Source organism: Oxyura jamaicensis, chromosome 4 (assembly GCF_011077185.1).
Source record: "Oxyura jamaicensis isolate SHBP4307 breed ruddy duck chromosome 4, BPBGC_Ojam_1.0, whole genome shotgun sequence".
In the NCBI taxonomy this organism is placed as follows: Eukaryota; Metazoa; Chordata; class Aves; order Anseriformes; family Anatidae; genus Oxyura; species Oxyura jamaicensis.
The window spans coordinates 37,268,219-37,295,318 of NC_048896.1; the positions used below are offsets into that span (position 1 = coordinate 37,268,219).

Consider the following 27,100-nt stretch of genomic DNA (forward strand, 5'->3'; position numbering starts at 1 on the left):
TTGAACTGAACTCCCATCCTAGTTTCCTACAGGAAATTTATATTTACTGCTTGTGTTAAGGAGCATGACTTCACGTTGTGTCCACTGAATGGTATTAGCTGTACTGTGGCAGCAGTTAAGAGAAGGGGGCACTATTAGCTAGAAGTTTTCCTTTTGTTTCAAGACAAGCTTTTTCCCTGCTCTACTCTAAGTGCACTGCTTCTCAGACTGCATATATACTGTGAAATGGCTCGGTTTCCAGATGAGGTGTTTTGTATTTTGTGGATTCTGAAGTATGTTGTATGAAGAACATATTGTAAAAATACATAAATATAATAAATATTAACACCATGTTTTTTTTTTTTTTTTCTTCTCTCCTCCTTCTGTGCCCTATCCCCTACTGTTTTTAAAACTAGGTATCAGATTGTAGTGGAAATAGTTCAGGCAACCACAATCAGCAATTTTCCCCAAGTGAAGAGGCAGAAAGGTAAGAATCCATTTTGGTACTGGTCACATCTGCTGATTTCATTTTGGAAATGTATTTGAAATCCAGAAGTACATATGCAATCAGTTTGTGGGGGATTTTGAGACAGATTTGAAGAATGCTATGCTTTTAGTATTTCAATTCTGTTTCATTTGTCTGATTCTTCTCCGCACTCCTGTGGTGTAAGTATTTTTCCCTCACCCCTCCCACCACTATCTTCAGCTAAGCTGATGGATTGAGTCGAAAGGTCATATCTGATGCTTTCATTTTCAGAACATGCTGCATCTTCGATTTCTGGCACTGCAGATTCTTATGCTAAGAATCTCGTTTCCTCTTTCTGTTTAATACAATCCATTTTCTGAAGTCTGCCTATTCTCCTTTCAAAACACAGAATAAGGAATGATGCAGCATAATTGTCAGTCAGACTTCATTTTGACTCTTTGTTGTATTATGTTTTTGTGTTGTAACACAGAGTGCTCTTAAATCCTTCTGCGGTGTTTTGGCAACTGCTGCCTTTTGAAATACACATGCACTTGCATTTTACATTTGTACTTGCATTTAGTTTATATACTCATTTTTGTAATATATTTCTCACAATGTATTGGAACTGTGGTATGTTTTCAACAGATTATATTGATGGCAAAAGTATCAAACCACACTTTTGCTTGGACAGATACATCTAAGGTACACAGAACCATTATAAAAAGCAATGGACAATATAAATTGATTGTAAACAAATCTAAAAGGTCTTGCTTTCAGTTGTGTCTCACTTTTAAAAGTGATTCAGGTGTAATAAAAAAAAATGCTGAAACAGAGAAAATAAGCACCCCTTGGGGGGGGGGCACACTAATTTTCAGTCTGAAGAGTTTGGTACTTTATTTCGGTGCTTAAATTTCTGAACGTACAGGGTTTGTCAACGCTGATACACATTTCTTTTACATCCTAAAATAGAACTAGATGTACGTTCCTGCAGGATATATTGGTTTGCCAAACTGAGGTAAAAGTAAACAGTTTTTGCTCTAGTGTAAATTACAGAAGGAGAAGTACTAACGTTTTATAGATGAAAGTTAATTTAATGGAAAGTTGGCTTCATAAAATAATAAAACGAAACAGGGAAGTTAACTGAGTAGAGTTAACAAAAGCAATCAATCTTGCTAAGCCTATATTTCCATTTGTGCTATCATTAGTCTTTGTTGTGACAAGAATTGATTTAGGGAATATTTTTATGCAGTTTAGTTTCCTACAATTAATTACTGATGCTCTCTCTGTCTCACTGGAGTTTATCCACTCAACTATCCCCTGTTCTAAACTGTGAACAGAAGAGGTTTTTCTGAAGCTACAAGTGCCTGACTCTTCAGAATGGATATGAAAACGCTAGTGCTATTTATTCTGCCAAAGTAGACCTAGTTTCACTTATGCCGTGGTGGAGATGGTTCTGCATTTTTATGGCCTCTTGAATTTTCTTTTGGATTTTTTCTTTTTTAACACAGGTAAAATTTCACTAGCTGATGCACTGAAGTTTTGTGTTTGAGTATTGACTTTCATTATTAGTTTAGTCCTGTGGCAAACTTGTCTGTGATTTAAGAGCTCAGCTGATGACAGATGACTGCCGCTGGCTGTTTCAGCTAGCGGGGCTATAGAGGTTAGTCATTTTATTTATCAAACACCTAATGATTATTCAACATGGGATATTAGACCATATTAGATATTAGGAAAAAATTCTTTACTGTGAGGGTGGTTAAACACTGGAACAAGCTTCCTAGTGAGGTGGTTGATACTCCATGCCCTATCAGTGTTCAAGAGGCATGTGGATAATGCCCTTAATAATATTCTTTAACTTTTGGTTATTCCTGAAGTGGTCAGGCAGTTGGACTCAACGGCCTTTGAAGGTCCCTTCCAAAAGAACCTTTCTATAAGTAGTGTGCCTGAAGAAAGTGGTGACGTGTTTTGTTTGACGTATGTTGAACATTATGTTCAGCACTGCCCTACAGCGCAGTCCTATTGTAATTCACACGTGTTTAAGGCAGACTTCTCATCTTTCAGTTTCTCCACTAGGGCTTTCATCTACCACAATTTTTAGTCTCAGTTTGCGTACAGTAAGCTTTAAGAGGAACCATCAAACTGTAGCAGGCTAAAATCTAATCCTGAAGAGGTTTTGTGTCTTGTTTTTTCTTGAAGGAGGTAGGAACATTTTTCCTAATATGATAATGATCTGAATTTTAGGAAGAAGAATTTAAGGAAAAAAAACTGTGTTGCCTTCCTTGAAAATAAAAATACACACACACAGAGCTAGCACAGCTCTGTGCGGATTACAAAAGATGTTTGAATGCTTCTAGAACGTACCACCACATAAATAATGTCACCATTTATATTTGCCTTTCTTAATGCCACATCATACCGCTACCCTGAAACAGCTAGGTTTCATGGTGAATAACTAAACAGAAGCTTTATGCAAAATCAAAGTGTTTGCATAGTCCCATTTGTTCCTTTTTTTAAAATCTGTTCCCTCGATACCTGCTGAATATCTGTAACTGTGTAAGTGTGGGTGGTCAGTGTATGAGCACCTCCCCTTTCCTACTAGTAAATCAGCTTTTTGTGTCATGGACATCTCTTGGCTTTGATTCCATCCTGGTGATAGATAAGTCTTACTGTCTGTTCCCATTTGCTGATGGCAAAATTGTGTTGTGAGAGTGTAGCTTTATTTTGAGTGCCTGGGAGTTGACCTGGAGCAGCTGAACCTGGCCTGGCCAACACTCTGCCCAGCCTGCTATCCTGTGTCAGAGTGCAAGAGTAGAGCAAGTATAGCATAATACGTACACACACATTGTCTTGACTGCCATCAGTTTGAGGCATGGGACTTTCCTGGGGCAACAACCATGCGAAGCAGGGAGCGTAGCATGAGCGGCCAATACTCTGCAGCAGTGAGTGCTTAGCTACTGTCTAAATAAAGTCGATGCTGTGCAAGTGCATGACTAGCAAGTATGCCTGAGCAGTAGCGTGTACCCATGATGTTGAGTGAGGAGACATAGTTAAGTCTCTTGAAACTGACCCAAAATATTTTAGTTTATAAAAGAGATCAGGTGTTTATTATTTAAGGGTGAGTAGCCTGAGGACTGGGTCATAGACTATGATGACTTCTCATATGAGCTACAGTTGCCTGACTTTTTTATGGTTTTATCCAGTGATACCAAAGTATTCATTTAGTATTAGTGCCCGGAGGTGTTTGAGAGGAATGCTTTTCCCTCAGCAGGGACAAGGTTCTTAATTTAGCTAATGTTGGTGCCACCTATTGGCAAGATACCTAGCTGTTAAAGCCCTCTAACATGAGCAAAAAGTCCTTTAGAGTACTTCTGAACATCATTGTATTAAACCTTATAGTGAAAAATTGCATGTTATAGGGTCTTTTTTCTTTTCAGTTTTCTATCTCTTGAATCTTCTGGCATGTGAGCCTAGAGGAGCAAAGGAAAACGTACAAAAGCATCTGATTCATTTTAAGCAGTAGGTTTTGCATTTGACTCCCTGAGAGAGTCAAATGTCTTAAGAGGTTGAGACAAAATAACGTGAGAGGTTATGACTATGATGCCTGCTGTGGATGGATGATACAACTTCTGTGTCCATGAGAATTGCTTTTGGTCATTGCTAAAGCCGAATGATAAGAAACCACGTGTAGCATTAACGTTTGCAGAGGTGTTGACAGTTTATTTTTGGAGTTGTGCAGACCACTGTAAATAGAAGCTGTTATCTTGCATGCTGGCACTACACTACCTCCTTCATTTACACTTGCCCAAAACTGCTGAATCTTTTAGCATACAGGCATCTGCTTTATTTCTCCTAACTGACCTTCTGCATACCCTCTTCTAAAATTGTCAGGGTCATTCCAGCAGTGACTGGAGGAGGAGGCTTGCTTTTCACTCATCCTTGTTTCTTCCTATTGATATTTCTGGACTGTGCTCTTTTGTACAACCAGACTGTGCTCTGGTTGGAAGAATAATAGCTTTGTACATCTTTCTGAAAAACAAAAACACAACCCTCTCTTCACCTTGTCTTTTGATAAGGATTGATCTCTTGGAAGTACCAAATCAAATTTGAGCTAAATTTTAGGATTTTTTTTTTTTTTAACAAAATCTGCATCTTTCATATTATGAAAGACTACAAATGCTTATCTGAAAATTCTTTTACCGTATTCTAGTAAAGCTGTTTTTTTAAGAGGATCAATCTGTAGGCAATTGTGGCATGAGCAGGAGAGGGCTTGAGCTTCTGAAAGGTAGACTAGTTCTTATTTTTTCAGAAGAAAAAGCTTCGATAACGGTCATGAATTAGCTACAAAACTAAGTTGCTGCAATAGCTTGATGTTTGTTGTAATGTAATTACACTAGTTGTAATGTTCAGCAGACGGATCTTTGTTTCTTCTCTCGCTGATGCTGTGTTACAGGATCCTACAGGGACCCCTTTTCGCTCTTTAAAACAGTAACAATAACAAAACAAAAACAGAAAACAGACAAAACCTCTTAAAGGCATGTACTTGTCTTAGGGCAAAACCAAGCAAACGTCACACCAGACTGCTTCCAACACTGAATGGAGTTATTTGACTTACCCTCTACTTTTCTTTGCCCTCCACCTTTTATGCGACAGCATGACCAGAAACCATCCTTGGATGATGGGATAGAACCGTTTTTTAGGCACCACACTGTAATTGACCACAGGACATTCCTGTTGAGAAAATTGTTCCTTTTCGAGCAGGGATTGTGAGACAGATTGAATAAGCGGCCATTTCTGTAGGAAGAAGTCTGCTGTGTTACAGTAGATTTCTCCTGCTGAGCATTCCCACTATACATCTAGATATTTGCTTCTGTAAGTGGAGCTGAAGACTTGTACAGAAACAGAGCTGTCTAGGGGTAGACTTTTTGTGAACTGAAGCTCTGAAAGATGCTTCAACGTTCAGCTCTAGAAAGGGACTTTTCTTTTAGAAACTCGGATTCCAAACTAACTTTGTTGAGTGGGTTGTGATGTGTGGGTTTTGTCAAGGTGATAATTTAGAGTGAAGTAAAATGGATACTTCTGCATTCCAGTTCATTACAGGTGCCATCCAACTCAATTATGACAAACCTAGATGACTTCCCACCACCCCATCCTCCACACAGGAATAAACATGCATACACAGTTATTTTTGCATAGCGTGTTGGCAGTGTTGAAAGAGCTGCAGCTGTGCTTGCATATACATGTGGAGCAAATCCTCTACTCAGCACTGGTGAGGCTGCACCTAGAGGAACTTCGTCCAGTTCTGGGCCCCCACGTCCAAGAGAGACTTAAACTTACTGCAAGGAGTCTGATGGAGGGCTGAGGGACTGGAGCACCTCTGCTGTGAGGAGAGGCTCAGAGAGCTGGGACTGCTCAGCCTGGAGAAGAGATCACTCGGGAGGGATCTCATCAATGTGTATAATAGGTGTAAATACTTGAAGGGACAGTGCAATGAAGATGGAGACAGGCTCTTTTCAGTGGTGCCCAGTGACAGGACAAGAGGTAATGGGCACAAACTGGAACACAAGAGCTTCTATCTAAGCATCAGAAAGCATTTCTTTACTGTGCAGGTGACCGAGCACTGGCACAGGTTGCCCAGAGAGGCTGTGGAGTCTCCTTCCTTGGAGATCTTCAACAGCCACCTGGACATGGTCCTGGGCAAGCAGCTCCAGGAGACCTTTTCCAACCTCATCCATTCTTTGATTCTGTCACCCTTGTGGATGAAGGTGAAGGTTGCAGTGACTGATTGTTGGACACTCATTTGATTTGTGATTTTCAAGTCAGTTCCATAGAGGAGCTTCCTCTTTCTCCTCCTGAGATCCTTTGTGTGAGCTAGTGATGGCAGTGCCTCTTTTCCACAATTGGTTTGGAGAGATGACCATCACTGAAAGAGGGAGGGAAGAAGGCTGACTAGTCAGACAGAAGTGACCAAGAGGAGCACAGACAGAAGCTACTTGTGGTCAATGTTATTTTATTGTATAGTACCCATGCTTACTCCTACACTCAAATTTGTTGTACTGCCCCTTTGTTTTTTGTTTTGCTCAGCTGTGCAGCTGTGACTGATGTGGAAGGAGGTGTTGCACTGCGCCTTTCTAATGATCAATGCCTGAATTGTCTATAATCTCTCTTTAAGGATTTTCTCCTGAATCTGTTGCCTGAAACATTTGGGGTGTAGCACAACTTCCAGCAGCTGACTTAAACCATCTTCCATGATCATGGACGGCTTAAGTGTTAAAAGTCAAAACATTGTCATATCGAAGACAAGGGATGGTGTACCAAAGGGAATGGGACTTGGATTGGGGTGATGCTTGATTAATAACTCAAGTTACTTTCACTGGAAGATGAGTTCTTTCTTGGCTGCAGTTCTGTCCTGCGGTTGAGCTAATCACACACCTCTGTAACTGAAGTGATATGACCAGTACTTGTTTGCACTGGTGAGCAGTGGTTACGGGACTTGATGTGATGGATTTGATAAAAGAGCTCTGAATCTGTCTGCAGATATTTGCAGCACTTTTTTTTTTTTTTTTTTTCCCAAGTAGCTGTGGAACCTTTGGAGGAAAAAAAAATAAAAAAATTGAACAAACAAAAAGAGTGCTAGCACTGAGAGCTTGAGATATTTGAGATGTCACTGTGATCTAGGACGTATGGGGATGGCACAAAGCTGTGCCAGGGGAGGTTCAGACTAGATATGAACAGACTAGGAAGAATTTCTTTGCCGTTAGGGTGGTCAGACACTGGAACAGGCTTAATAGCAAGGTGGTTGATGCCCCGTGCATGTCATTGTTCAAGAGGACTTTTGGACAATGCCCTTACAATGCTTTAACTTTTGGTTAGTCATGGTCAGGCAGTTGGACTCAGTGATCTTTGAAGGTCCCCTCCAACTGATCTTTGGACCATTTGTATTTTCATTATTTTCCAGTGTCAGCTGAATTATACAGGGAGGAAGAATGCAAACCTTGCTTCTTGTTTGCGGGTTGTGCTTCTGAAAGCAAGGCCCTCAGTGAAATAGAGAAAAACGGCCTGGACCTGAGCTCCTTTGAGAGTTGTAGCTAGGACATGGCTGGATGTAACTTCTTGCAGGACCCAACAGAAGAATGCTGATCTGAACTGTGGTGTCTGCATATGTTGCAGAAGTGATTGCCAGACCGAAAGGGACAATGGCTGCGATCAGCAAATTGGCTGGGTAGCTGTGGATAAGCAGAGTTTGATGTTGTGCTCTTGGTAGTAACTGCCCTTTTGATGCCCTTGGGAGGGCTGCACATTAGCCTTCAGGGTTTTGAAGCCCCTACTTGGCACCGCATATCTTGTCAAAGTTTCCCCTGATAAGGGGAATTATTTTGGAGGACGTTATTGAAAGAGCCTTTAGCTCCTTTGGGGATCAAGTCCCCCATTAGCTGTTTCTGGAAAAAGCATATTTAACTTGTGGAGAGAGTGCCAAAGAAGTCTCTGTCTTGTTTGGCTGCTGATGAGTGGTTTTTTTGTTATTTGTTTTTAAGGGAAAAAAAATATCCCAAAGCTGTAAAGTGTGGTTAAAAAAGATGTGTTCAAAGGATGCATTTCCTATCTTTGTACAGTGATGGAACAGTGTCTGTCTTAGTAGCACGGAGCTGTTCTTCTTTTTCCTTTGTTGGTGCTTACTGAAGGGTACGCACGTAAATGCAAGCCTTTTCTGTAACATTCTGGTTTTATTTGGCTTATGCAATGGTACCTGAAAGTAGAGAACAGCTTATGTTCTGATTCTCAGAAATGGCAAAAAGGCTTGTATTTGTATTTCAGTACTTTGGTGATGGGATCAGGAAAGAATACATTCAAAATAAAGTTGGCTTTATAACTTAAAATGCCTTTTGGTAGGGCTGAATATGAAAAATAAACATCAAAAACAAAACCCACAACAGTTTAGATATGAAAATCGGAGAATTTTCAAAAACCTCAGAGGACCAAAAGATGAGCAATGATGTTCCTGGCCTTCCCCAGCTTACATGAAAATGCTCCTCCTGATTTCTGCTAGCTTATTTTCCTACTGCGGAACAGGGAAGTCATGTCCAGTGCTCATTGTGCATCCAGCCCGTCTCTCTTGTTCTGCAGCACGTTAGCACAGTATTGGCAGGAACGCCACTCAGCAGCCTCCTGGTTTTTATTGGCGAAGGGACTTCACTGCCAGGCTTTTGTGGTGAGCAGGCAGTCCCCTTTGTTCCTGGCGCAGGAACAGGTTGGCAGAGCGATCTTCATCTCTCTGCCCCAAGTGTTTCTGACGTGGAGTGGCTCTTTATGGGTGTAAAGATGTTTTTCAAGGATCTTTGCTAAGAAAGTAATTAATCACAGGAAGCAGCTGGGACGTAGGGCTCATTAATCTTTCCGGGACACCTTCTGCAATCACAGGATGATAAGACTTAAAGTGAAGTAGACACGATGACTTTTGCATGCTTTATTATTTTTATTTATTTATTTATTTACAACTCCAAACCTTTGGAAAGTGTGGGTTTTCAAGCCCCACGAATCAGTCAGCTCTGCGGAGTAATAGCTACGGCTGCAGAGGAATACGGGAGCAAGATGCATTAGCCCAGCTAAGACAGAGGAGATGAGAGTGTGTGGGTGTGTACCCTATGGGCATCATAGCTGAAAGGAGAGGTGAGACAGATCTGGGCAAAGCGTTTTGGTGTCACATCTACGCTTGTCTGTATGAATGTATTTTGAGCCCAAAGAATTTAACCTCTTCTGAGAACTGTGAACTTATAGAAACCATCTTGGAGTCAGGTACAGGAGGGGAAATGTTTGGTCTTAATCTTCCACTCTAAACTGCTGTTCATGGATTTGTATTAATCCTCAATATTTTAAATTGAGGGGGAGAGCTATTTTGTACTTACGGTCTTTCCCTGCCTTTTGTTGTTCTCCTTTCCTTTTCTCTCGGTAATACTGGTACCTCTGGTCAGGGAACTGCAACACTAAATTAAATGCTCTATTGACTTCCCTGCGGAGATAACATGCCAGGAAAACAGATGGCTTATTTTTTTCACGGTAAACTCATTTTATCTTTTGCTTCAGTGAGTATTATCTCTGTAGTTCACTATTACATGGCAGCTCAGACGCAAATGATACTTATCCAATAAAACACTAGCAAACTTCCATACCAACATACATGAATGTATGCAGCGAATAAAGTAAGATTAAAAATGCGGTAAAAGATTTTGGGAGAATATCTATGTTCATGTTACATTCAGGAAGCTCCGTATACCTTGAGTTGTCCTTCAGTATATGAGTGAAAAAAACTCAAGTCACATGCAGTATTTATATATGGCTTCGAGGGGAAAATAAAAGGTTAAAAATAATCTTGAGAGATACCTCAGCGTATTAGAAATGTATTTCAAATACCTGTTTGAAGTCATACCAAAGAGATTTCCTTTTGCTATGTATGCACTCACAAGCCTAGCTGCACGGTTGTTCCTTTCCAGCAAGTGTTCTGGAAGTGGAATGCTGTTTTCATCCCCAGTGTTTTACTAGTGTTTGGTGGTTTAAAACATAGAATAGATCTCTATCATTTATCTCTGAGCAGTCAATTAATCCTGAACCGAGTACAAGACAGGTACTTTGCTACAGAGCTCTAGTTGCAGTCTGCAAAAGTGGTTTTTTTTTCATTGAACAAAAGTATAATAAAACTAGCGCAGAAACATGAATCAATTTCACCCTGCAGGTATAAAACAGGCATGATTTCAACACAGAAGGATTTTATCTGCTTTATCTACTCCTTTATTTTCTTTAAGGCCCTGTTGATTAACTAAAGAAGCTGGAATGTAGAATATACAATCATCATACCTTTTATTACCAAGTCTTATTCAGCTGTCTGTCTTTCTCATGTACTTTACTACTTAACATTATCGTTCAGTCTTGCTGTGGCATGATAAGATTTTTCTTAGCCATCTCACTGTTTTGACTGGGCTTCAGTAAATGTTACCTGAGGGAGAGACTGATTGTTGTACTGTTCGCATCAAGCTCAAGAAATTCCAACTTACAGGTGAGGTGCGTGGGAATATGAAATGCTGGCTGGAGCGGATTGAGTCCAGTCTCTCATGACTCTAGGTAGTCAATGTTATGTTCAGTAAGGTACGTAAACTATCAGCTCCATGAGTATACACTATGGCTGCAGGTAACATCCTAATGCAATTACAACCTGTAGTAAATTTTAGATCTGTGTCTTGTAACAAGCTATGGCAAGAGAGCTGGAGGGGGATCAGCATTCAATGGACATGAATATGGATTTTTTCCTCAGCTGTTTCATATAAGCACTTGAGGTATCATAGGAGAATATTTCAAAATAATCATTGTTTCAAACAAATGTTACAGCATCTGTACTCGTGGGCACAGGTGATTCCTGAATGACAAATGCTGTGATCAGGCAGGTCACAGAGGCATTGGTAAGAAGATGTTTTTGTGTTACAAAAGATGGTCTTTGTTTTGCTCTATTCTCAGATTCAAAAGGAAAAGAAACTGCAGCAATGAAAGCTGACCTACTGAGAGCTCGCAACGTGAAGAGGTATATTAATCAGCTGACAGTGGCAAAGAAGCAATGTGAGAAGAGAATAAGGCTCCTGGGAGGGCCTGCTTATGACCAACAGGAAGATGGCGTTTCTGATGAAGGTGGTGCCCCTCAGAGTCAGAAGGTATGAATTGAATAACACTTAGTTGGCTGAAGGTTATTGTAAACATGTTAGTTCATATTAACCCCACCATCATTAATCCTCCTTTCCCCCAGGAGTCAAGTGTAAATTAATTGCTGCATATTTTATTTATCTTGGGAAATAAACACTGTAGTGCCTGGGAAGACTGCTGATGGTTCAGGATGGAATATTGCTAAATGTGGAACTTCACAGAGGGTTGGGTGGCTTTTAAGTGTGTGTAATTTTGCAGGCATATTGCATACAGGGAGTTGATAAAGTCAGGGTAGCAACTTTCTTTCTAAAAAGATTACCAACATATGTGCAATGTTTCTTTGCCTCGTTATATTTACTGTAGGAAATACCTGTAGGTTTTGTAATACTGAGTTACTCAAAAGCAAACACTTCTGGCAGGCAGCTGGCAAAACTAAGGGCAGTCGCTGCAGAACAGCCCTGTTAGAGCTGTTGACTGAATGCTGATTTTCCACATCACTCTACTCCGGGACTGAAAAAAACACAACTGCTGTTGTATTAGTCAGCAGCTACAAAAATAAAATCATGGCTAATTGTCCTTGCTAAACTTTGTTTAGTTGCTTCCTTGTGTAATTTATTCTGTCCCCTTTGGGCAAAGCACAGCAATTTGTGTATTCCAATTAGAAGATAATATCTTTTCATGTAGGTAGAACAAAAAGAAGTTATTTCTTCATGTAGGGATCTTTCAGTTTTGTTACATCCTTATAGTAATTCCAACGTAGTGGCACACATCTCAGTACTTTTTCTTGTATTTCTCAATATTTATGTTCTTTTTGTTGTACGACCTGAAAGAAGGCTGTTTCCCTTCTCCCTCCCCCTTTCACTTGTCCTTAAAGCATGATCTCGGATGGCATGTCACAGATCCTGCCGAGGCAGCCCGGATCTGTTTCCTGAAGTTGAATGTAGCAAGTAGTGCCAATGAGAAAAGGACGGAGAGAAGCGTGTGGCAGAACTGCATGGGACACTTAGGCTACTGTGTAGACACCTTTCAGTGCCTGCTGAAATGTTACGTCCTTTCCAGGGTAGATATATGGTGACAAATGATTGTTCAGGGTCAGGTAATAAAGCTGCATTGGGTAGGGGCATTTACTGTACTGGTGGTGGAAATGATGGGATCTAGTGCTGCTCTAAGGTTTGGATGTGTTTCTATAAAGAAACCCTAGAACCTCCCAAATCCTTGTCCAAGTAGTAAATAGGGAATTTGTTTCTTTGTTCTGTTATTCCCAACTCTGTGGGATGATGAAAGAGGCTCGAGGCGGTTGGATTAGAGACAGAGGCCGTGCTGGTCTTCTCTGAGCACAGAGGAAAGTCCAGGGCTTGGCTGAGGAAGGGAGGCTTTCTCCACTGTCGTTTCTTCCCACCCACTGCCTGTTTTCCAGCAGCTGCTGTCTGAGCTCTTCAAGGCTGCCAGTGCTACTTTGGATGCCGGCCCCTTCTACGCGGACAGTGTTGATCAAATACTCGGGCTTTTCACAGCAAAGGGGAAAGGCTTTAGTAGACAAGCTAATGTGGATATGCTGCTGCTGGAGGCCCATCACTGCTCTTTGGAGTCTGGGTGTGCCAGCTTGCTGTTAGGCCAGTGCTTAACCTGCAGAATAGCCAGCTTGTGTAGAAGAAACAGCAAGTTTGCCTTTCTTTAACGTGTATGAAATAGGTCAGAAACAGGCATTTACTGACAGTGGTTTTGGATTATGTAAGTGTAGTACAGAAGTTTGAACACATTAGTAACTTTGGGGAATTTGGGGTACTAATTGAGCAAAGGACAAATGGACTAGTGGCCTAGCCGTGTGTTTTGGTTGCATTTCTGCATCCTACAGAACGCTTCCCCTTGTGGTTGCAGGGCAGTAATAGCATTGCCGGTAAGTCTTTAATGTGTGTTCTCATTATGGTCTTACATTTGGAGATGGATTATTTGGAGCTGTCAGTGTTCTCCTGTTACAGGTTAAAGAAACAAAAAAGATGTGATCTGAAATATTTTTTTATTCCTTTTACAGCAGAAGGTAATTGAAAAACAGTGTTGGTTTTCTCTTCGATAAATACGTAAAAGTCTTGGGATTGTATAGATTTTGCATGTTTCAGTTAGCTCGTTATCGTTAATGTGTAAATTATAACCAAATGTTTAAAACCAAGAAAAAAAAAAAAATGAAACCAGCTACCCTCTGAATCTGATTTCTGTCATTAGCTCTGCTACTGATTTATACTCTGCCCTGGGTGTCAGATTTGCTTCCAGAAAAAATGCAGTTTTAATTAGTGTAATATATAAATCATCTCTTCTAATCTGCTCCTGGTCAGTGCAGTTTTAGTTCTTTTTCTTGGAAACTGTACCTGCACAGTACTGCTGTAACTTAATTGAGTTCTTCTTGTCTCTGTTCATTTAGCAAATAATTTGTTTGGTCTGTTGTGTTCTGTACAACATCCAAATCACAGCATCTGTGATGCTCAACGTGAGGAGCTGCAGTATCTCCTTAGTGTAGCCATTTGATGAACCATCAGTGGTAAAAGGAGCTCTGAGCAATCTGATCGTTGACTAGCTGTGAAATAGCAAGGAAAATTCCACCCAGAAACCATCTGAAAGCTTTTTGAGGCAGAGGCAGTCTGTGCTCTTAAATCTGCCGTCAAGGACTAGGCTGAAACCCCTGCAGAAGAGCCTGCTTCCACCGCAGTCCTTGGATAGATGCCGACTTAACTACTGGTGACTGATCATATTTTCACTGTGATGTGAAGCAGAATTCCTCTGATCTGACTCTGTGGAGCAGTTATCAGCTGTTAGAGTCACTCAATGTATGCAAATGTGGTTGTAGTGAATGGGAACGTGGTCTGTTGCACAGGAATACGGTACGCTGCATCTGCGCCATAACTGGTGCATAAACGAGCCCTTCCAAATTAAATAGTTGTTTTATGTGCCTCTCCAGAGAGGTGTTCTGACTGTCTAGCCAGTGAAAGACTTGAGGGAGCTGCCAAGACCAGGTCTCTGTACTTCAGAGGTCCAGGAACAAAATTGTTCTGTGTGCTTTGTTGAGGATGCTGGTCAAAACACCTGCTGGAAAATACATTTCTAACCCCTTCCAAGTACTTGGAAAAGCCTCTCACCAGCTGTGGCATGGTAGTTACTTTGCTGTTGGAGCAGGGAATGGATGTGGCTGCTGTAAAGCTGCTGTCTTTCCACCAACGCAGAAGCTGCTCTTGACTTAAAAGGGCTCGAAGGGTTGCTGTTGAGGCTGATAATTCTAAGATTGTATCTGCTAACTGGCTATTAGATTTGAGGGTGCACACATGCCCTAATGCACGTGCGTGTGCCAACATAGCTTAATGATTAGTACTCTAATCCATGATGATACCGAGTCATAAAATCACTCGCTGAGGATAACAAAGGAGCACAGAATCTGGGTCTTTAAATCAGAAGGAAGACTGTCCCCCAGAATCCTTCCTGGATTGTATGCATCTTATGACATCTTACAGCTTCAAACTCGAGCAAGTCTTTTGTCTTTTTATCACTGACGTCTTAATAAGGTTTATAGTGCAACATTTGTAACCTTTTGGTAATTACAGAGTAGTCTAGCCTTAAATCAAACAAGAGCCTAAAGGTATAGAGACCACGGTGACGAAGTATAGAGTATGATGATGTACAGCAAAAGCAGCTAAACCACAAACTAGTCTTTGAATTGCCATCTCTATATTCCTCTTTTTCACAGACTGACATTCTCTGTTATTACAGTAAGCCTAGTTTCAGCAAATCTGTCTCTGTGTTGTTCAGGGAGGATGTTCAAGGAGTGAACTCTGAAGGACAGATGTTTGTTTTATTCACGTACCTGAATAGCTCTTAAGTTCAGAGCAAGCCAAGTCCAGATGGTCCTGGTATGGTGAAGGATGCAGAGGAGGAACGGCACGTGACTACCACTGAGGAACTTTGAAGATGAAAATGAGCTTTTCAACTGAGACAAACAGAATTTATTCAAACGCTGTTCAAAATTTGGAGGAGCTGTTTCAGCCAAAAATAGCTGGCTACAGTTTTTAAAGAGCCTTCTTTAGCTTGGCTTATTAAAAAAATGACTTGTGTCCGTATTTGGGCACGTGAATGTGTATGTGGTTCCCTCCTGTGCAGCTTGATTTCAGCAAACAATTTTTCTTCAATTTGAATCAGTGTTTTGGGTCTCAGATGTTAAGCTTAGGAAAATGCATGGCTTTTCCAGAGAGTTATGTTGATACGTGGCCCGAATTGCATTATTAGCTGTTGGAAGACCCGCGTTAGAGAAATTATTTATATTCTTAATCTGTCTTGGAATTTATCTTGTTCAGCACCAAAATGTCTTAGCTGTAAAATGGAAAGTCACAAGAAGCTAAGATTCATTAGCCCCAGAGTTTAAGGACCTGTTTTTCTTTACAAAGAAAGAGATGGTTGGTTGGTGGCTATGAGATGTGAAAAATACTCATTTTGTTCAACATGGGAAGATCTGTTCGCTTTGCTGGTGAAATGCTTTGTTTTCGGTAGTTTCCATCAAAGAAAGAAAAAGCCTGGATTCACAAGAATAGTAGAGGAGGAGAAAGGGATAATGGTTTCTTAATCTGAGGTTTTATTGGCTACAGCATTTGTTTGGGCATGGGAAATCTGGGTTTCATTTCCTTTTTTGCTCATCTTAAACCCTCATCGTTTTCATCTGAGGGAGTCCTATGCAGCATATCAGAGCCCGGACTTTTTCCTGTCTGTATCTCTGATAGATGCTTCTCAATTTCTGTCATCACTCCGTTGAATGGAGCTGGCCACCTAATGCCCTAGCTGCCAGGGTAACAAACTGTAATAGAGATACACCTCAAAGCTGTATGGCCTGTGGCATGGAAACTGCTGGTGCTGCTGTTTGTTTGTTTGAATCAAGCAAAAAAATAGATTGGCCTTCTTTCAGCTTCGTTCATCTGCCTCTTCAGAATGTTGGATGTTATGTTTTTGGCGATTTCATTTCATGAATGACTTTAAATGTCACCTTAGACCTTTGCAATGTAGTCCTACCTTTTGGAAAGAAAATGTTGAACCATACCTGGTAGCAGGATAGATGCATTTATCTTGTAAATTCTTAAAACTCACTTTTTAATTTTTTTTTTTTTTTAAACAACACTTCTCTAACTGCAGAAGGTCTGTGCAGATGAATTTAGTCCATGTGTTTCTGGGATGCATGGTGCTCTGTGGGCACATCAGGCGAAGAGATTTTCCCCGTAAGAGATGGGAAGAAGCTAGAGAGGTAAAGGCAAGGCATTAGACCTTGCTTTATGTTTGGAGACAAGGGGATTAAAATAATTCCTGACTGTAGTAGGCAAAACAATTGCAAGAACTCCTTTACTGTCCTCTGAATGGATGTGTTACGTCAAGGATAATGCTGTGCCTTAACACAAGTTCTCATCAGAAGTTGATACAAGACATTATCATCTCATTTATTAGACCGGATCAGATGCTGAGTCTCAGTGCACCAGGATGCTGTGCTGAAATAATAAGCATAACTTTTAAGTTGACACTTTTTTTTTTTTTTTTTTTTTTTTTCAGTCCTGGAAGCAAAATACTTTAAATGTACATTCTGGCATTCTGGTTGATCTAAAGCATTGCTTTATGCGATGTGACCATTCAGGTAGATAAAAAATGTTGTCCTGACAACGTAGAGAAAAAAAATTAGACATAGGGGACAGACATTTGAGCAGTCTGGTTTTTATTTTAGAATAAAACGTTAAATAATTGCTGGTAAAAAGTACGGATGGCATGTACATAGGGGATGGTAAGTACTGGTAAGAGTAATAGGAAGGAATTACTCAGAGTAGTTTGAATCTGTTGGAAACATAAATTATTTATTTTATAAATATGAACTTGTATGAATTCTAATGCAAGATTGAACAAGGCCTTTGGTCTTGGAAAAAAGAATATAGTTTTATCTGAAAAAGGTTCATGTTGCAGGGGACGTGTGGTGCAGAAGCTGACCAGTCTAATGTGATGCTTTAGCCAAGAAATCAGACGGGCTGCTTGGGCTGCACTGTGTCTATTACATATTTCATGTTATGTATTTTAATGTGACTTCAAAATAATGTTGATGAATATAGATGTTTTACACGTACTGTGAGGAACTGGGGTCAATACATCTGCGCATTTGAAAGGAGTTTTCAAAATTTAAAAGAACATCCTGGAAGAAATGTTCTTCTGATGCTTATGAGATTCCATTCCATACCACGTGAGATTCCATGTCAAATAGCAAATATAGGGAAGCCAAGTGAGTTGAAAATGAAGCACGGAGTTTCAAAATTAATTTCAGATTTAGTGTCTATGAGTAATTGAAGTATTGTTCATATAATGATGTGAGGAAGAGGCATTTTGGGATTATTCTGGGCCTTCTGAAGAAGACAGACTTGCCTAAGAATGTCACTTTGAAACTGCAAAGACCGAATTGCTGCATGTACAGACCTCCCATTGGATTGAGATAGGTGTTGCTTTTAGGCATGAAAACTGGGGAGTTGAGTCCTCACTTCTGGGAAGAAAGCTCATTGTTCTTCCTTAAAATTAACGGGTGGTGGCTTACTTTTGCCTTTCTCCAAATCCACAGACTTGATATTGTGAATTGTAAGTAACAAAGAAAGAATGTAAGTCTTTCAGAGCAGAAGATGACTAAACCATGTCAGTTGTCTTTTTCTGGGTTGTTTTATATGCGTGTACAGCAGAAACCTGTGGGAAGCTAGGGGGAAGACTTCAAGTTCTTGGAAAGTTCACCTGGGAAACTTAGTTTCATTGCCCTAGTTTCCCTAATGTGCACCAACGATGAAGAGTTGCTGTTCAGTGCCAGTTGGGTATTTTCCTGGGTTTTACACTTGTTTTTCTTTTCTTCAGATTCTTCAGTTTGAAGAAATTTTGGCCAACCCTTCATACCGAGAGCACTTTCGAATCTATATGGACAGGATGGACAAGATGGCTTTGATTGGTCTCTGGGAGTCTGTGGAGAGCCTAAAGAGTGCTAACAAGGTGGGAAAATTTGCAAGTCCACGTGGCTTGGACATTAACTGCTTGTTTGTAAAATAGCAGTACCATGGGATGGGCACTGAGCAATTTAGGTGGCTTTGATTTGTTATTATATATATATTTTTTAAGCTTCTTAACATTTGGGGATAATATGGCAATTAAAAATTCTCCCAGCTCAATTTTGATACAAATAGCTAAGTTACTCCCGTAATGCCACTCTGCTGCTAAAGGGAAGAAAAAATACTACCTTGTAATTTGTGCTCAAATGAAGTAGGAACGAGAACCCCAAAACAGGGATAGGAAATATCATTGCAAGAATTATCCAGGAGCAATGGTGCAGAGCAAGTATGTAGAGGACTTGCTATTTGTTAGCACTGGGAAGGATTTTTTTTGGAAAACTCCCAGGTTTCACACTAAAGTGAAATGTGAATTTCACTGTTAAGTATGTTATTTTTTAAATTCACTGTCATTTCAGTACTCTCCTATTTAAAAAGATTCTAGTCAACTGGAAAACACAAGAAACGCCCTGTAACCAAAGCAGCAAAGTGTAGAGCATGAGTAGTGAACCGTTAATAGGATCTGTGGAAACGACTACCAACTCAGAAAGTGTTCATAAAGTGGGTTTGTCAGGCACCGTGAGGAGTTGTATAAATTAGTGTTGATCTGCAAACTGCTCATGATTAGAAAAGATGCTATAAAGCATTTTATGACCTTTCAGCTATGAATCCTCTGCTCATTTTCAGAAGAATATTTATAATGCCTTTATTCAAGATTTCCCATTGTTTTAGAAAGTCTCCAACATACCTTGCTTACATTGCTCTGTGGAATTTAAGGATTGTCCTCAGCTTTGATTTTAAAATAAATAAATAAAAGGCAAGCAAGCACATTCTGCTATACTAAGGGAGTGGCTAAAACTTCTTTAATTTGGGTAAGTTTAGAGGTGCTAATTTAGAGGGATGATCATAGGCTGTGCTGCATTACTTCCTCTCTTTCCTGTTTGTTAATGAAAAGTTCAACCTTGTGTGCTGTTCTGTGCTCACTGGAAATACCTGGCCTCCTGTTCTGGTAAACGTCTCTCTGATGTACTTTCCTATCTTCCTTTTTTTTTTTTTTTTTTTTCCTTCCCTCTCCAAAACTAATTAGTCACATATAAATTAGGAGAGTTGATTCCATCCAGCAGAAGACAGGAGGGCTGATGCAGCTGAACTCTACAATCAGAACTTAAAACAGTGACCAGAGTCTCACTTCAGCATTTTTTTTTTTAAATACATGCATTTGGGACATAATTCTAAAATCAATGGGTGTGGAAGCTTCGATAATTTTAAACCACAGCTGTTTCTTCACTTAACAAATATCAGTGTTGTGAAATTGACTGCTTTGCATAGGTGCACAGGCAGAGCGCTTGATCTCAGCGAGAGGTTCACAGATGTGTGCTCATACATCTAGGCATGAAATTAACTTGATCATCCTTCAAATTATGCACCTGCATCCTGAGCCATCCTAGTGTTTTTAACATTATTTCTTACTCTCTTCTCCCTCCTCTCTCTCCTTGCTCTGTAGGCTGAAATACCTCAACTGGTGAGTGAAATTTATCAGAATTTTTTTGTGGAAAGCAGAGAAATACCTGTGGAAAAATCACTTTATAAAGAAATACAACAAAGTCTTGTGGGTAATAAAGGCATTGAAGTGTTCTACAGAATTCAGGCAGATGTTTACGAAACTCTAAAGGACAGATACTACCCCTCATTCATTGTCAGTGATTTATATGAGAGATTGATCAAGAAGGAAGAAGAAAGAAGTTCTTTGCAACTGACTCCTGAGGACAAAGATGAAGCGGTGAGTCGCATGGACAGTTTCTTTCACTGCTTCTTATGATCTGAAGATGATCCTGCATAAAGTGTGTAGAAGCATCTCCTGTCCTTGAGCTTTGGGATTCCTTTATTTTTTTTCTAATGTATTTATAAATACCATCACTTTTGTAGTTTTGTCAGGTAAGCCTGGTGTGTTCACAGTCCCTTTGAAACAAAATGGTACAAAATGGCTTTCTACTTAAACTTCAAATTAGTTAGAAATATAATTTCAGGTTTCTAAGCCTTTTGTCTTCTTTATGTTTCATTTTGCTTGTAAGTATCAGAGAAGGCAACATACCTCATACAAACTCAATTACGTTTCAATGGAAGGAAATCTCACTGGTTAGGTAGATTTGTCTTGGACACTCTCTGTTCCTGTCCCCCTTGCGTGTTCTAGGTACTGAATAGGTAATAAAAGTTGCAAAAGAAAAAAAAAAAGGGAAAAAAAGTAATGCAATAAGTAGAATCTTTGTGCTTTTTGTTAATTTATAAAATAAATTAATAGGCTATCTTGGAAGATTAAACTGATTCAAATGCCACTGGAACTGGAAATACTATAACAGAGCATTCAAAATGTCATAAGCAATAACCCAGTGGTCACTCCCTTGGGGCAAGTATTTTCAGTGGGTTCTCTAAATCAGTCAGGTTGGTGGAACTTGTTACTTTTATCCTAGAAGACTTTGACAGGGGCATCTCTCAGACTAGCAAACATCTTTCAGTCAGGCTGCCACTGCAGATCAGTGTTAATGTCTTCATTTTACACGTGGACTTGCTCAGAACAAGATGAAGTATACGAGTTTGCCTAAATCTGAATCTAAATGAAAAAAAGGGGAGCAGAATCCAGAGGATTTCTGTCAACCTAAGCGTTTACAAACAATTATTCCAAAACCTGAGGCTTTTCATGCTTACTCTTTAAATACGACTTCAGTTTCTTCAGATGAGCTACTGTCGTCTCTGTAGTTCTCATGTCAGCAAATTTTCAAAGATGAGCTGGTGTAAAGAAATCACTTCCCATAGAGATTTTCAGAGTTTCTTCAGTTTTTTATTGTTAGTTTCCCCCTCTGTTCCTTGCCCTGATAAAAGATTTAAGACGTTTTATTTTCTTACTGCTGACCCAGCTATGTTTTGGGGGTGGTAGGTACTTCAAAATTTTCCCTTCCTTTTGTTTCCAGTCACTGGGACTTGCAGAAAATCACTGTTGCTCTTTTTGCCCAGAACTTTCTAAATAGTGAGCTCTGTACTTTTTATTCTTTTTGTGTATTTTGTTCAGCCTAACAGTGATAACCGTTCTCCAAGAAAAACAGACACGATGCTTCAGGACTGCCTGACAGTCTTCTGTCAGATGACGTTTACTAGAGCTGCTGAAAAATTAGATTTTTGACATCATCATCACCTGTGCTTCCTCTTGGTGTTAGGTTAAATGTGTGTCAGATTTGAAGGCTGCACTTGTGGTGAAACCTTAATGACTAAAATATAGCTGTTTTGGCCTGTACGGTTAAGGTTTTTCTGCATTCTTTTTATCACAAATGAAGCACGAAGTCGCATATACTGTCAGAGCATCTCTCTCTACTAAGAGTAATCCTAATGGCTCTGTGCCAGGCTTCAGGGTCTTGGAGGTGAAAATAAATTATATCAAAGCCTTCCTTCTGAAGCTTCCAGCGGGCTTTTAAATGTGGCTCAAAATACACTGCTAGCTAATAGCCTCGTGTTTTTTACCCAAGAATAGGAAACCATAGCTGAGAAATGTCGTGTGTCAGGAGGGAGTTGCATACGGTTAGCAGATACTGGTTGTTTGCGTTTTGGTTTGGGTTTTGGTGGTCTAAGTCCACTCTTCCTGGGGCATTATGGGCATTGTGTGTGTTAAATTTCTATACATTTCATTGTTACAGCAACATAGGTAAAAAACAATTCAGTGCCCTCCTGGAGGGAGCCCTGATTAAAAGTGGGAAAATGCAATCCGAAGGTAGGGATCCAGGCAAGGGCAGGCTCTGCTGGTTCTGCCGCAGGTGGAACAAGCTCACTCTTCTTCCTTCTAATCTGTCATCGCTTTTTTTTTGCGGTGTGGACAAAACCCCTTTAAAAGGTCACATCTAGACACAAAAATACAGAGGCAAGTAGTACTTTGCAACCACCAGGCTCGTTTCCTTCATTTGCTGCTGTGTGCATCAGATGGCTACAATAATAAATCCCAAGTCTGCGTTCAGGAGCCCTAATGGAAATGGGAGGTGTTACTGCTGGGGCAGGCAGGTGAAACTAACTCCATCCATTACCATCTCAGCTTTGAGCATGCTGATCTTTTATTTGATACATTTGATAATAACAGCAGCTTGCTATCCTGTAGTTCTAGCATTTCACGATAAACCTGGAGATTCAGCCGGTTTTTTGCTGAAACGTTAATGACAGAAATCACACAGCTCGCCCCCAGGAGCAGAGCCTTACTGCTTTGTAATTAAGTGCAGCCCTTCAATTATTAGCAAAACTTGGTGTGACCAGGCTGTTAACTCGTCAGTGTCAAAACCAGCATCTCGGATTCTTTTTGACCCCTGTGCTTCCCAGCAAACGTGCTTATGTTATGCTTGTGTTCAGTGGAGTGGTGAATGACGTCCGGTGTTGCTAATATTTATTATTTGCATTATTGCAGTGCCAGGAGACAACAACAAGCTCTTGTGAGCTGAGCTAAGCTCTGTACACGTGCTTGGAAAGCAGTCTCTGACCTAAGGAGTTTACAGTCCATGCAGAATAGACAGGAGAAAGGACAGGGCATGCAGCTAATACTTGCTCGGCCACACAGCAGGCGAACTCTGAGCTGGAAAAGGACACGGATTCCTTGGCACAGAGCTCCTGATTTCTGCGTTATGTTACCCTCAGACTGAGGAGATACTTGGAGAACTTGCAGAATGAGATTTCCTTCTGTTAGCTTTATGCTAACTAAAGATAAAACTTATTTAGTGGAAATATCATTAAATAACATAGAACTCTGTCCCTTGTTCATAAGATTAGATTCATCCCACTGATAAATTAAGATAGATTTGGTCACAAGCAAACCTCAAAGATGATGGAAGATGGCATTGCCGACAGTGGTTACATCACAGTGCTGTTTGATGGATCTCTTGGTCTTCGTTCCTCTTTGAGGAACTGCAGTAAGACGGGGAGGTTAACACAAATGTCAAAAGGAGTTAAAGAGGAAGGCACAGAACTTCACACCTTTCTTTTTTTTCTTTTGGCATGGCTGCGGTACACAAGATAGAAAAAGCTGTTGGTTTCTGAGTGAATATGAGAAAATGATTTATGAGCTTAGAGTAAAGCATATGTGCTTTTGACACATTTTTTTATTAGCATTTCTAAAAACAGCAGTAAAATCTGTTTATGAAGAGAAAGGATGTGGTTTAGATTGTTCTGCAGCCTGATAAATCTGTTTTGTGAAGGTTTGTAGGAGGCAGGACTGTTTGTTAGAACTCTGGTTTTATTTTTTTCCCCTTGTCTTGTTATCTTTCAGCTCCAAGCTAAGTGTTTGCTTTTCTATTTGGCTCTGAATATTGATTATGGTTACTAAGCTGTTGTTGCTTTTAAGATAAACTTTGATTCGTAGTCTCATTTACATTAAAGCCTTAGCTTGAAGGTCATTTTACAGAGTTGGAAAGAATTACGTGGAACTGCAGTATAAATGATGAGACTTTTCTTTGTTGTTGTTGTTGTTGTTTTTAACAACTCATATTTCATATAGGATCTGATGGCTGGAATATCTATTAGAATTTATGATAGTGATGTGCCATTACGCCTGTGTGTTTACCTATATCAAGAATAAATGTTCTTACACATGCATATGGAGATATGGAGCAAACAATAAATTTCTCCTTTTTCACATTAATGACGCAGTCACTCCCATTCTCTATTCTTAGAGCCACAGTTGTGAAGAAACTACTGAAGAATGCAGCACAAGAATTAATGAACAGGCCAGTTATGCTGCAAATAAGCTTCGTCAGCTAAATGACAAACTCGAGTATAAGAAACAGGCTCTAAATTCCATATGTAATTCACCAAAACCCGACAAAAAGGTAAGTACCTTTGGTGTCTTCAGCCTTTTTTTTTTTTTTAATACTATGTGTTTATTTATGTAGTATGCAATCATCTCAGGCTCTTTCTGGACAGGTCTGATGCATGTTTCAATCAGCCTGTTACCAAAAGTGATATCTGAGCTTGGAGTTAACTAATCTTTTTCCATTTTTTTAAAGTTACTGTAAATAAAACTACAAATATGATTTATATTGTTTTGCTTGTCATAGCATAACGACCTCTCTCCCATAGTCTTGCTGCTCTGCCAGTAGCAAATAGAATTTCTTCCTTACATCTCTACCCACCTATGTCTTTATAATTCTTCATGGCAGCTGATTCCGTGTCCCTGCCGCATCTGCAGCACTGCAGTTTAGGGATGTGCTAGTTCTGCTCCCTCTGCTGGCTTTGAAGTAGCCCAACACGGTATCATAAGCTCCAAATGTGTGATTGGCTCCCTTAATGGGGAAAAAATAAGACCTGTAAAAGTGACTGATTTCCTTTTAAGGAGCCAGGAGAAAGCTGCAGGGCATACTTTCTTTGGATTAAAAAATTCTGAGGGATGTGAAACTCTGGTTCTTTGGGCTTGGAAAATAAATAAATATATTTTTTTTCTTCTCCCTTTACAGAATGCAACAGTTAAACGATTTAAGAACACATTCAGGCAGAAGCAGGGGATTTACATTTCGCTTAGGCCATCTTGTTACCCAGGATGATATCACAGGACCATTGTTCAGATGTTTTTCAAGTGTTGTGAGAACTGGGCCAAGCTTTGCAGGTGGTGTGAGCTTGTGGTTGTAGACAGCAGTGTGCAAGACCACCCTGGCCAGCTTCACTCCCTCTGTCCCTTCCACATTTTCCCTCTGCCAGAGGTTTCAGCAGACAACTGGAAATGTGTCCTCAGCTCTTCTGGGGTGTCCTGTTCACAGCTGCTCAGCTGGCTGTGTGGCCTCAGCTGTATTTTTCTTCCTGAGTGGCAAGGGCACAGATGTGTCCCATTTTTTATGCCTGTTTTACCACAGTAGCATTTACCTGTAGAGCTTTCAAATAAGTTGTTGACTCAACAGTGTGAGTCAACAGGGACTTTATTTTTCAATTCTGGACATGGCAGGTAAAAAATTTGTTCCTTGGTCATATGAAGGTTAAAAAAGAATGAAAAAAAATCACAGTTGTAAGCCATATGAAGGGGAGTGTCATACCCATTTTGTATTACTTAAAAGAAAAATAAATCTTAAGCTGTTCTCGGTTGTTCATTTTCTCTTTTTGAAATGCCTTTGCTGTGAGGCCCATGCAAAACATGCAAGTCTGTAAGGGGCTTGTAGCACCACATTCAGCTCAGCAGCCAGCCAGTCGGGAAGAAAACTGCTCATTTGAGTTGCATGGGGGATACTGCTAGATTTAAAAGAAAACGCTCTGTAGGGAGAAGTCTTACTTTCAGCTCTTTCTGTGGAATATAAAGAGCAAGGAAGATGACATGGAAGATGGCAGGCAGTCTCAGGCAGCATCTCTTCTGTAGAGGGTCTGCTGCCATGCAAGATAACCTGATTTTTGGAGATGTGTGACTGAGGTGCCACTTCCTCTGTGTGTGTGTGCATCTCATGCCTGAAGCACAGGGGTTGTCCCCCTCTAGGCCATGAGTGCAGTCTCATCTCACCCTCTGCAAATGCAGTCTCATCTCACCCACTGTAAATGCGTATGGGCTGTGTTTCTTCTAGAGTTCCATCTTATCCCCAGTAGCAAGGCAAAGCTTAACATTCCCCACCCAGAGTGCTTCCCATTGCTTGCAAAACCCTGTTTACAGAATAAACTCTATGACACAGTTACTGAAATGAAACAGGACTGCTTGGAACTAAAATCCCTCCAACTTCCAGATAATTCATAATTCCTGATAGGGGTTGAGACTTTTTTTTTAAGCTTGGTCAGATCTTTTCTCTTTCCGGTGGTGAAGAGAAGCTGGTGTAGCCAGCTAGACTTTAAGTTAAAATTTGTAACACGGGCAAAAAGAATAACCAAACTGTAAAGAATTACTAAGAATTACTAAGGCAACAAGAATTACTAAATAAGTGCTAAACAAAAGTGGGTGTTACTGTGTATGCATGAGTTAGGTCATGCCATTTATTTCTGTAACATTACAGTTTTAAAGTATTTTCTTTGATATAAGACATACTACGTAATTAAATCCTTATTTATTTTTTACATTTGCATTACATGCTCCCTTTCCGTTCTTGAGAAATAACTATGTTCTTTCAGTACCCTTGGGGAGAAGGGATTGTACCTCTTTTAAAGTAGTATTTTCTCACTTTTTTTTTGCTTCTAAAATATTTTTGTCTTTGAAAAAATATATATCTTTGAAACAGAATAATAAAATCGAGCCAGTAGTGCTATAAAGTTTTAGTATTTGTTTTATAAGGATAGCAGCTGTTTACTTATGATGGGACCTTACAGGTTCTGTGTTCTTCAATTGTTCCTGGGTGACGCTTATAGGAGATCTTTCAAGGTGACCACAAAGCAATCTGTATTCTGATAGTTTATTGTATCCTGAAGGTTAGCTATATGCTGGAAGGCTGTCATATGGCTGCTCTGTAGACAATCTTTCATCTTACAGGAGACAAATTCTGAGAAAGTTACTATAGCTCTGTAAAATCTTCTGCCAGGATGTACCACTTGTGCTACAAGTTTTACAGCTAAGTCTCCTAAAATTGGTGTGTGGTATATTGTATTTTTTTTTTAAATGCCAGCTTCTCCTGCTGCATCTCTAATGTCACATTTTACATGTATATTTCCACCTTTTCTTGTTGTACTGTCTCCTGCTAGTAGGCACGATTACTTATTTTTTGCTGATGTTTCAAGATGCGTTATTTCTCCTTTGTGAGATTATGGCTGTGAGCTGTCTTGATTAGAACATCTCTTCTTCAACGTGTAGTTTCCACAAGAATAAATTCTCCACTTCCCAAACCGAAAATGAATTAAGAGGTAGCTTCTTGGGTAGTTGTTACCTTAGCTAAGTTACTGGCAATGAAATCTGTTCTCAGGTTCTTTCATCGCATCATGCATA

General features: G+C 40.0%; 1 protein-coding gene across 2 annotated transcripts in view; it reads left to right on the forward strand.

Moving 5' to 3' along the window:
- Positions 1 to 27,100, forward strand: part of SNX25 (sorting nexin 25) — an 82,431-nt gene that overhangs the window by 36,349 nt on the left and 18,982 nt on the right. For both annotated transcript variants that reach the window (XM_035324247.1, XM_035324248.1), the window contains exons 6-10: positions 396 to 466; positions 10,946 to 11,136; positions 18,017 to 18,148; positions 19,706 to 19,981; positions 23,895 to 24,050. In XM_035324247.1, the coding sequence (XP_035180138.1) occupies positions 396 to 466; positions 10,946 to 11,136; positions 18,017 to 18,148; positions 19,706 to 19,981; positions 23,895 to 24,050 (826 nt within the window). The remainder of the gene's footprint in view (positions 1 to 395; positions 467 to 10,945; positions 11,137 to 18,016; positions 18,149 to 19,705; positions 19,982 to 23,894; positions 24,051 to 27,100) is intronic.